The 11,023-nt window shown below is 41.0% G+C and overlaps 1 protein-coding gene across 1 annotated transcript in view; it reads left to right on the top strand.

Annotated features, from left to right (window-relative positions):
* Positions 1–1,113: 1,113 nt before the first annotated feature.
* glra3 (glycine receptor, alpha 3) overlaps positions 1,114–11,023 on the top strand; it is a gene marked incomplete at both ends in the record, with an annotated part of 79,455 nt that continues 69,545 nt past the window's right edge. The window contains 3 exons of the mRNA XM_080028910.1: positions 1,114–1,124; positions 1,772–1,902; positions 3,193–3,260. Of these exons, the coding sequence (XP_079885036.1) occupies positions 1,114–1,124; positions 1,772–1,902; positions 3,193–3,260 (210 nt within the window). The remainder of the gene's footprint in view (positions 1,125–1,771; positions 1,903–3,192; positions 3,261–11,023) is intronic.

Below are 11,023 nucleotides of genomic sequence, written 5' to 3'. Positions count from 1 at the left end.
GTGTGTGTCTGTGTGTGTGTGTGTGTGTGGGTGTGTGTGGGTGAAGCGAAGTAGGAAAAGGGACGGGGGAGTTCCCACGTGACTTACGCGCCCCACACACATCCTGCGTCTACCTCTGGAGCGCGTCCCCTTACCTTACTGCTGCCTCTCTCGGACTTTTCTCGGACACACATGCAACGTCTCAGCAGCTGCTGCTGCTTGTTGGAAGTTTTATTTTGAAGGGGACACACCAGGAAATGGTGAAACTACAGCGAAAGCTGCCAGTATGAAGTCAATATGACTCTCAGCAGAGTATTTCAAAAATCACTTTACTGATGTATACGGGAGAGAGAGAGGGGGGTGTGGTCGGGGAAGAAGAAGGCCGTAGACACAGATAGAGCAACGGAAAACTGTTGCGCTCATCATGATCTTTTTTATTTCTTCACTATATTGGATCTCTATATGTGTCATTTATCCAAAAATGAAATGCCAGAACTAATTGAAAATTAGGTTTTCAATCCCTCGGATTTTGATTGCACAATTACATCGTGAAATAAAGGGATTATTTGCGTATACGACTGAGGGATGTTTTATTTTGAAATAAACACACCGGGTAAACGTGTAACTAGAGTGAATGCTGCTGGTATGACTGTCAGCAGAGTATTTCTCTATCAGTTAAAGCACAGAGACGCGAGAGAGACGCGCTGCTCTCAGAAAAAAATAGGCGAGCCTCCTGAGGTGAAGGGGAGCGGCGCTGCAGACGTGCCTCCGACGCGCCTCAGCAGTGCGTCTGAGGTTGGATGTGTGCTCGCTCTACGTTGATTTCACAGTCTGTGACCAAAAGTCAGACGCAGACGCGAGGTAGACGCGCAGTAGAGGTAGGATGTGTGTGGGGCGCGTTATGACTCGAGGGGTGAGTCAGACCGCGCGGGGGAGCTAGAGAGTCGGTCAGTGAGAATAACCCTTACCAAAGGTACAGGGAGGGGCGAAATGCCCACAATGGCGGTGGGCTAGGCTAGGCTAGGCTATTAAGGCCCAAAATGGCGGCGGTCTAGGCTAGGCTATTCTACCTCCACCATAGGGGAAGTAACTACCACGGGTACTCAAAATGGCGTCTACTTCAGAACAAAGGACATGAAGAAGGGGTTTGAGGCGGGGGATTTCGAAAACCACTCGCTCTTTAAATGGATTCTACCGTCGATCTTTGCACCAATTCTATCTGATCAAGACTACAATTAGGGTTATCTAACGTGTGTGTGTGCGTGCAGGAGAGGAAGAGGAGGAAAGACCACGCTTGAGCGCGGGGAGGGGGGAGAAGAAAAGAAAAGTGTGAGGTTTTAAAACACACAGCAGAATTAAACCACACTGCTTTCAACTCACGCTGAATGAGCTGATCAAACAAATTTTCCCCGTTCTGGTTCTCCATGGGGGAGGACGAACAAAGATAATCACACAGCTTGTTCAAAATAGCAAACACAAATTCGAAAATAAACAGTATTGTTCAACACTTTAAAAAGTAATAATAACTAAAACATCTGCCCAGGTAATATTAAAGCCAAAATCTCACTTGGGGGGGACACCTAAGTGTCCACTGCTCGTCGTCGTTGAGGCGGGCAGGCCAAATCCTGGCCTGCCCCTGGCGGGGCTCGCAAGACGGTGATCCAAATCCAGGCTCCGAACCTTTTTCATTTTGTAGCTTCATCAGTTGACAAGGAGAGAAGCAAAATATGAATTCTGCTGTAAAATATCTCAGCTAATTACTTGTGTTATGTCTGTTTTGTTTATCTGGCAGTTTGAGTCAGTGTAAAGGAGCAGACAATTCTGCAAGGAATCGGCCGGTTCCTATGTCTCCCTCTGACTTTCTGGACAAACTGATGGGGAGGACATCTGGATATGATGCCAGGATAAGACCCAACTTTAAAGGTATCTACCAAACTACAGGAACAAACAGGGCGGAAAGTGGACTTCACCTGTCACGCCAGCAAAGAAAACATGTTGTTTGACTCGTTTTATTTTTATAATATTTTAGGGACATCCACCAGCATCCCTTCTGTGTTTGGTAATCACCTGGGGCCGTATTCACAAAACATTTTATCTTAGCGCTAAGAGTACTCACTAAAAGTTCTTAGTAAGGAGTAATTTCTTAAAACCTATTCACAAAGCTGATAAGACCAACTTTTACTAAGGAATGGGAGGGACTCCTTAGCTAAGACTAGAGGGCGGTGTTGACACTGTTGCTATGGATGAAGTCATGTTCATACCTTCTATGCCCACAGTGATTGGCTGAGAGGGAATGAGAGCTAAGAGTGAATTTAAGATGGAAACACTGTGGGAGATATCCATATCGTGTCGCTGTATTAAAGTAAAGAGTTTTTATATACAATTAATGACAAGTGACACTGATTTAACATGAAACCAAGATACTGCAGGGTTTCCCACACATTTGTTCACAATGAACCTACAATAGCGCCACAAAAATATCCTCATTGAACAGCTGCACGCCATGCACTCTCACTGTATTTTCTCTCAATGGCGGACTATGCAGCAATAGTCAGACAGCGACAAACCAGGAAATTCACAATTTAGAAACAACAGCCGGCAAAATCGTAAAGTGCATGAGGAAGGAAAAAGGCGAGACGCGCAACTATACAGTAGCGGACCTGTGGAACGGAGGAGATGCTGGGAAGCGCCACATATAGGCCTACTCTAGTAGGAAATTAAACCCAAACGTGACACCAACAGTAACTTTCAGTGCATCGTAAACCCAAAGCAACTGGAGGATAAGGAACTTAATAAATATTTGTTTATAACAATATAATAAATATAAATGTGTCTATACTTTCTAAATATAGCTTTACTAAGATCATTAAACCCTTACAGCTATTAAAATGTACCTTTTATAAAGCTCACTAGCATTAAATCTCTCCAAAACACCATCAAATTGTTGTCTGTGATTTACTCTTAGTGACTTAGGAGTCCTCTCGAGGAGTTAGGAGTCCTAAAATTAGGAGTGAAACGCCCCTTATTTTTGAGAGTTACTCCTAAATCAGCACGTTAGGACCTACTCTTAGCCTTAAAATGTTTTGTGAATACGGCCCCTGAAGTTGTGGATCTTTACTTTGAATCGAGCTAAGACTGACCCAAGTATTTTTTGAGAGTAAGGTTTGCTCTTGCTTCAATTTAATAATTATTTATTCATCTCTCTCTCTCCAGGTCCTCCAGTTAATGTTTCCTGTAACATTTTCATCAACAGCTTTGGCTCCATTGCTGAAACTACCATGGTAAGAAAAATAATAACAACTAGAACTGCAAGCCGTAATGAACGGTCATCGATGCAGTCATCGATGGTTGTAGCAAAATTCTTTTAACAATTTTTTTTCATGTGCATCTGTAGATGTTCTGTGCAAAGTTTGAAAATGTGAACAATTGAAAAATGTGGGAGCTGAAATTTTCTTAAGTGGCGCAAACTGGCGTGGCATTGAATGGGTAACGAATCTGTGGATATAACGTTTTTGAATGTGGGATGTTCAGTGTGGTAGTTATAGGCCAAAACGCATTTTCCTTGGTTGTAGCGCCCAAAACACGCCAAACCAATTTTCTTAATAAGTCCCACGTTAATATTTCTTGGACATATTTTTTATACAGACTCAGGTATACCCCATTATGGTCTCCCTTGAGTTTTAAGTGGCCAGTTACAATATATCAACTTTTCTCGTTTATGGCGTCCCCTTATGGAGAAATTTCACGAAACCGTTTTGGATTTATTAATATTTACGTAAGACGTAGTTAATTCACAAATATTCAAAGCGCTACCATTTCATAATCGATGGTCGTAGCAAAATGATTTAAAATAGTTTTTTTTGTGCGTATATGTTATGTTTGGTGTAATTTTGTGCAAACATTGTGTGAGCTGAAATGAGAAGTCCGTTTTTGCAGTTTTTACAATTTTGCAAAAAGACAATCCTATCGCAAATGGGTGTGGCCTATGCCAGAGAAAGATGCAGCTGACTCCAGTGAATCTGTGGATATAAAGTATTTGACTGTGGGATGTTCGGTGTTGGAGTTATAGCCCCAAACGTGTTTTCCTTGGTGTAGCGCCACCTAGTGGTGGGCATGTCTGAATTTTTTGTTCTGCTGAGAGTGCAGGGGTCGCAGAGACTTACGGTTTGGGCTGTGGACACACTTTTAGACGTGGAAAAAAAATTATATTAATTCTTACCAAACCCATAGGGTTCACTGTCCTAATAAAAACGGTTACTGAATGAAACAACAGTATATTAGCATAAAGGCACAAAGTCTATACAAAAGTTTGACAATAACCTTGTTTCATCAAAAAGCATTCATAAAATATATAGGGCTGCAACAACGAATGGATAAAATCAATAAAAATCGATGAATAAAAGTGGCATGATTTGTATTATCGATTTGATACGATTAATGTGTCACTTGCTGTTTACTTCACATGCAGAACAGTGTAGACAGATTATTTACAAACAAAGCCAGATGTCTGAAGCGCCGCTTGAGTGTCCCATCTCGACGTGACTACTATAGGGGAAGGCAGCGCCATTAAAGCACACAAGTGTATGGTTTTATTTCACACGCCAGGTCAGTAGCCTACCTGAACGTTTTAGGTGGGCGCTCCGGTGGCAAATATCTTTAAAATAAATGACTAAGCAAATTAACATAAATCACCTCAGTTAAAACACAACACCGAGCTTATTTTGTGACCAACAACCTTTCTATATATACTAGAGTTTTCGTACAAGCAGTGCGCGTACTCAACCTCTAGTCGTTGGAAAGCTTAATTCCTTGCCCACTTTGATGTTTTTTGACAGATGTAACGTATGAGTCAAGAATAAACCACATTATCACAATCATTTCATGAGAAGAGGTAAATAATATTTTTATTATGGGCGATCGTGTAGTTTCTGTGGGCCCTGGTTCTCTTGTGATCAATGTAGAACATTTTAGAATTTTGTGTTACAAATAATTGAGGCTAAAACTGTTCACATGAATCAGTAGTTTATTATAGTCACTGAGCTGTTCATACCAAGTTAAAAAGGCATCTTAATCAGTTATATGGGGTTAGGTCTGTACAGTTTGAATTAAGCCCACATACTGTAAACTTCCATCACATATTGTAGCCTACAATAAGGTAACTATGGTTAAATAAGGTTTTACCAACTTTTTTTATTTTAAAGAAATCAGTCATTAGTTTTCCTTCTTCTCTTTCTCTTCTCTTTTGTTTGCTCGATTTTACTTTTTTGAGAGAGCCATGACAATAACCTATGGACCTAATCAAATAAACTGTAGCCTAATTTTTCCTCCTTTTCACTCAGCTCCATCTGCTATTTATGCCTTGTTTCCACCGAGTAGAGCGGGTCGGATCGGAGCTGTTCGGTCCGGGTAGTTGGGTAGGGTACGGTTTAAGCACACCTAACCGCTCTAAGCCGCTCCTAATTTCGGTACTCCTCCGTTGGGGTACCAGCCGCCTGAAAGGGTGCCAAAAAGGCGGAGCTACACATCACGTCCGTTTATTGGTCGAAAGAATCATTTCCGCCGTGTGTAGTCACCTCGGCAAGAGTGGAGAGAGTCTTGTGTTTTGGCGAAAATGTGAGCGCAGCACTGTTTATTGTGTGGTGTTTTTCCTCGTCATTAAATGAATCAGTTAGCTACACTGTGTCCCACTGCTACGATGTCACGTAGCTGCTGCAGCCAGCGCTGTTCGCTCACTGTCTCTATCAGTTGCACCGAGCCGTCTCACAACAACAAATAAATATTTAAATAATTTGACCAAGCAAAAACGAGAGACCGCTGGCTTGACCACAGTTGTTCCAAAGCCCGATAGTTTGACCCATATTCTGGCGGCGGCTATCGCAGTCCAGCCTAAACCCAGCCCTACCAGTTAGGGTAGGGTCGGCGGTGGAAACACCATTGAGATTCTTAAAAGTGAGCTGTCCCGCTCCGACCCGACCCGCTCTACTCGGTGGAAACGAGGCATTAGAGACACTTAGTTGGACTAAACTATTTAAGGGCATTTTGAGAGTGGAGAGAGAGCCTTCACTATTTTAAAAATGTAATAATTTAATTAATTTAACTTATTTTCCCAGAGAAAGAAGGGGCTGCAGCTGGATACTATTGGTCAAACTTTCGGAATCGGCAAATGGGGGCTTACTGTTTCTTGGGCAATAGAAAGCCATCCGTTGGTTAGTTTGTATGCAGCGTTCAGTCGCAGTGCCTCTTCTCACAGAGCTGATAATCGTGATGGCTGGGCCCTCACACCGCCGTGTTGGACGCCGCCCCTGCCGACCTCCGTACTTCGAACAGCCACGAGAAACCAAGCAAAGACGTTACAGATGGCCTTGATGTCCTTTGTCACCCATGGCTTGTTATTTGAATATCAAAGGACAGTCCTTGTTGGGACAGTGCAGTCCTCACAGAAGTTTGTAATCTGTGATGCCCGTCAATGTCCTCTCCATGGGGCTCATAGAGTGTGTTTCAGTCTGTCACCCCAAAACAGCCCCGAAGTGCCTCATAGTCCTCCACTGACCATCTCCTCACTGTCCATGTGTTCGCAGGTTAAAGCAGCTCCGAGTAACATTTAAATATCTTTTAAACAGCCTCATGTTTCCTCTCATAATCATAAATTACCTTTAACAGCAAACGAGACCATCAGTGCAAAGAAAGACTTTTTTTATATAGTATTTATTTCTGCGTTTGGTCTGGTCGCACACCCAGTCCGATTTCCGGTTCACACGTGCAGGCTCTATGGTCACATATCCGTATTGGTCGCAGATTTCATTGTATCGCAGCAACGCGATTTCAGAAGCCTATCCCTTGGGGGTAACTTTCCAACAAGATTTAATTTACAGCCAGTTATCAGTGGCAGTAATCTCCATTTTACAATTGCCATTGTTCAAAAAGGTTTGATACTCCATACCAGTAGAGAGAAATGTTAATGTATTGATATGACTCAGTCCCATACTGTATATTTAATTCAATACAAAAAATCCATATCTGCATAGAACACACTATTTCTCTTTTTTACAAAAATTCCCATGGACACAAAACATAATATTTTGACTTTAGGTTATTTCACCTTTAGCCTACTTTAAAGGGTGCACGATACAGTTTCAGGGGAGGGGATTTGTTTAGATTTGCAGAGCTTGCAGTACGTTTAAAAAACATATTGTAATTCTTAGTATTGAATATTTCTATCATCATAAATCAAAACAAAATTATATTGAGGCACCGTGAACCAATTTTCCTTTGCGGAAAGTTTGTTTCTTCTGTTATGAGAATATACGTTAGAAAATGTTCACCTCTCTGACACACTCAATGTTACAAAGTGCACCTTTAACATGACTGAGTCTGTAGTTATACTATCAGGTATTTGAGGTTGCACAGAAGTGCTTTGAGCTGAATGCTTAAATCAGCATGCTCATAATGTTAACACAAACATATGTTTAAAGCTCCCATATTATACACTTTTCGGTTCTATTATAACCATATTATATGGTCTTAGTGGTCCCTAATACGTTTTTCTTTAATTGTTTGCTGAAAAAAACTTTCAGATAATTTAGTGTACTATGCTGATGTTCAGCTAATCTCACAATGGCCTATTTTTTAAAAAGAGCTGCAGCTCCCCTCGTAAATATACAATCTTTGAGCTGCACCCGCCCCCTGTCCGGAAGCGAAGCCAGATACGCCTCGCCCTCTGTCTGTCAGGGCCGTGGACCAATAAGAAATAGGGGTGTGGGCTGCACAGTGGAAGCTTCTGGCTTTCCAGTTTTTGAGGTCAGAAACTGGGAGAATTCTGACTGGAGTATATTGAGGGGGAGGGGTGGGGGTTTCAGAAAAGGGGAGAGTGAGAAAAAGAGAGATTGTTATTTTTTTTATATTTTGGCAGTCTCTAGGCACACCGTGGACACATGGATATGTTGGAACACATTTAAAAAGTGCATTTAGCATAATATGGGACCTTTAAAGGTATGTGCAGAGCCGGCATAAGCAAACTAACTAATCGGTCGCTTAGGGCCCCCGACCGCCAGGGGGGCCCCCTCCAAAAAAAGTTTTAGTTTGTGTTTGATATTAACATCATATTATGCAAATGTCAGTTACAAAAAAAGGAATAAAATGTTTTGGTCTAGATAATTAATAGCCTAAAAATTTAATCAGTTCATCTGGGAGGTAATCCGAAATTATCTGATCATGTCACGTTCACATCCATGCACAGTGTGTATTGAGTTTATTTAAAAACAATTGGAAATGGGGCTGCCCTCAGTTGCCCATGCACTGTGTACAGGTGAAACTCGAAAAATTAGAATATCGTGCAATAGTTAATTTATTTCAGTAATTCAACTTTAAAGGTGAAAATAATATATTATACAGACTCATTACATGCAAAGTGAGATATGTGAAGCCTTTATTTGTTATAATTGTGATTATTATGGCTTACAGTTTATTTAAAAAAAAACAGAAAATTTGAATATTACATAAAATCAATAAAAAAAGGTTTTTAAATAAATGTCAGCCCTCTAGAAAGTATAATCATGCATATGTACTACTTGGTTTGGGCCCCTTTTGCATGAATTCTTGCCTCAAATTCTTGGCATGGATGCTATCAGTCTGTGGCACTGCTGAGGTGTTATGGAATCCCAGGTTGCTTTGATAGTGGCCTTCAGCACGTCTGTATTGTTGGGTCTGGTGTGTATCATCTTCCTCTTGACAATAGTCCATAGTTTCTCTATGGGGTCCAGGTCAGGAGAGTTGTCTGGCCATTCATGCACAGTAATACCATGGTCAGTCAACCAGTGACCAGTGGTTTATGGTACTGTGGGCAGGTGCCAAGTCTAGCTGGAAATGGAAATTGTCATCACCACAAAGCTTGTCAACAGACAGAAGCATGAAGTGCTCTAAAATCTTCTGGTAGACGGCTGTGGTGACTTTGGACTTGATAACACAGTGGACCAACAGCAGCAGATGACATGATACCTCAAATCATCACTGATCCAAATTAAATGTTGCGTTTCATTTGGAAATCAAGGTCCCACAGTCTAGAGGCAGAGTGGAGGGGCACAAAATCTAAGTTACTTGAAGACCACTGTCAAGTTTCAACAGTCAGTGATGATTTGAGACACCATGTCATCTGGTGATGTTGGTCCACTGTGTTATCAAGTCCAAAGTCACCACAGCTGTCTACCAGGAGATTTTAGAGCACTTGATGCTCCTGTTTGTTGACAAGCTTTCTGGAGATGCTGAATTACTTTTTCCAGCAAGACTTGACACCTGTCCACAGTGCCAAAACCACACGTAACTGGTTGACTGACCATGGTGTTACTGTGTTGATTGGCCAGACAACTCTCCTGACCTGAACCCAATGGAGAAACTATGGAGTATTGTCAAGAGCAAGATGATACACACCAGACCCAACAATACAGACGAGCTGAAGGCCACTATCAAAGCAACCTGGGCTTCCATAACACCTCAGCAGTGCCACAGACTGATAGCATCCATGCCACGCCGCATTGAGGCTGGAATTCATGCAAAAGGGGCCCAAACCAAGTACTTAGTAGATATGCATGATTATACTTTCTAGAGGGCCGACATTTCTGTATTTAAGATCCTTTTTTTATTGATTTTATGTAATATTCTAATTTTCAGAGATTTTGAATTTGGGGTTCTCATAAGATGTAATCACAATTTTAACAAATAAAGGCTTGAAATATCTCACTTTGAATGTAATGAGTCTATATAATATACTAGTTTCACCTTTTAGGTTGAATTACTGAAATAAATGAATTTTTGCACGATATTCTAATTTTTCGAGTTTCACCTGTATAGTCTATAGCCTATTTCAGCCTCGTCTGTGGAAAAAAAGATACAGTAGCTGGACAGAGTTCTTCTGCTTCGTTCCTCTAACTGCATTTAAATGCATTCATTATATTACAGAGAAATATGTCCCGTAAAAGAAAAAGAGCTCCAAGCCCAACCCAGAGGACCCTACATAATATTTTATTATATATTAATATTTTTATGGAAAATCCATGTGTCCTTCTTCAATAGCTTCTAATTCATCTGACCCAGTGTCTCCAAATTATTTGTTCACACAACATTTCTTAATTTTCCTCTCAAAGTGCACCAGATTCATGCATTTCACTTTAAAAAGGTTAAAAAAATCTCCCAGGGGGGGCGTACCCCCGGACCCCCCTAGGAGGGTCTGAATCTCGGCTGTCTAATATTTTCGCACAGCTGCACAGTGGAGGCACAAGTGGAATACACTGGGTGCGTGAACGATATTCAACAAAGATCTATAGTTTCAGCAGCGCTAACATTGGAGAGGGGCCCCCTAATCATATTTCGCTTAGGGCCCCATGAAGGCTTGGGCCGGCTATGGGTATGTGTACCATATTAATAATCTCCTTGTGTTAGCATGCTGATTAGTTTTTGCATTTACTTGATTCCCTCAGAATTGTAATAACTTTTGTGAAAGCAATGTTTGTGTCCAATAGTCTACTTTATATACCCACTAGCCTTAGCTGCATCTTTTGTTTGTGACTAATCTGCAAATGTAGCGTTCTAACAATGATAATACCAACATGCTGACTTTAGGTATAAAGTTTGCAATTTAAGGAGTTAGCCACTAAGAAACTGCATTTACTTTGATGTCACCATGACTTTCACAAAGCGTCAGATTTTTTTATTTAACTCAAGCACTGCTATATTGCTATGCTGATCTCCCCTAAATGAAAGCACGATATCGCAAACAAAAAGAGTTCCCATTATTTACTTCTTTATTATTTTACAAAATAAATTACATCAAACAGTCAACAATGAATTTAGTAAACTGTATAAAATTACACATGATCCAAGTAGTACTGTAGAATAATACTACTAGGATAGGTTCAGAGGAAATTGAGCACCGCAATGGTACATCTAAGAATGTAGGAAGGGACAATGTTTCCGTTTAAGCCTTTTATTGGCACAAATAACAGATGGTATCATGAGACTCTACGGTGGTCAGTTTTTTTTTAATCACGCAACA

The sequence above is a fragment of the Ammodytes marinus genome, assembly GCF_949987685.1.
Source record: "Ammodytes marinus genome assembly, chromosome: 6".
In the NCBI taxonomy this organism is placed as follows: Eukaryota; Metazoa; Chordata; class Actinopteri; order Uranoscopiformes; family Ammodytidae; genus Ammodytes; species Ammodytes marinus.
The sequence above is the reverse complement of the archived record's forward strand: the minus strand, read 5'-3'. Positions and strand labels throughout refer to the sequence as shown.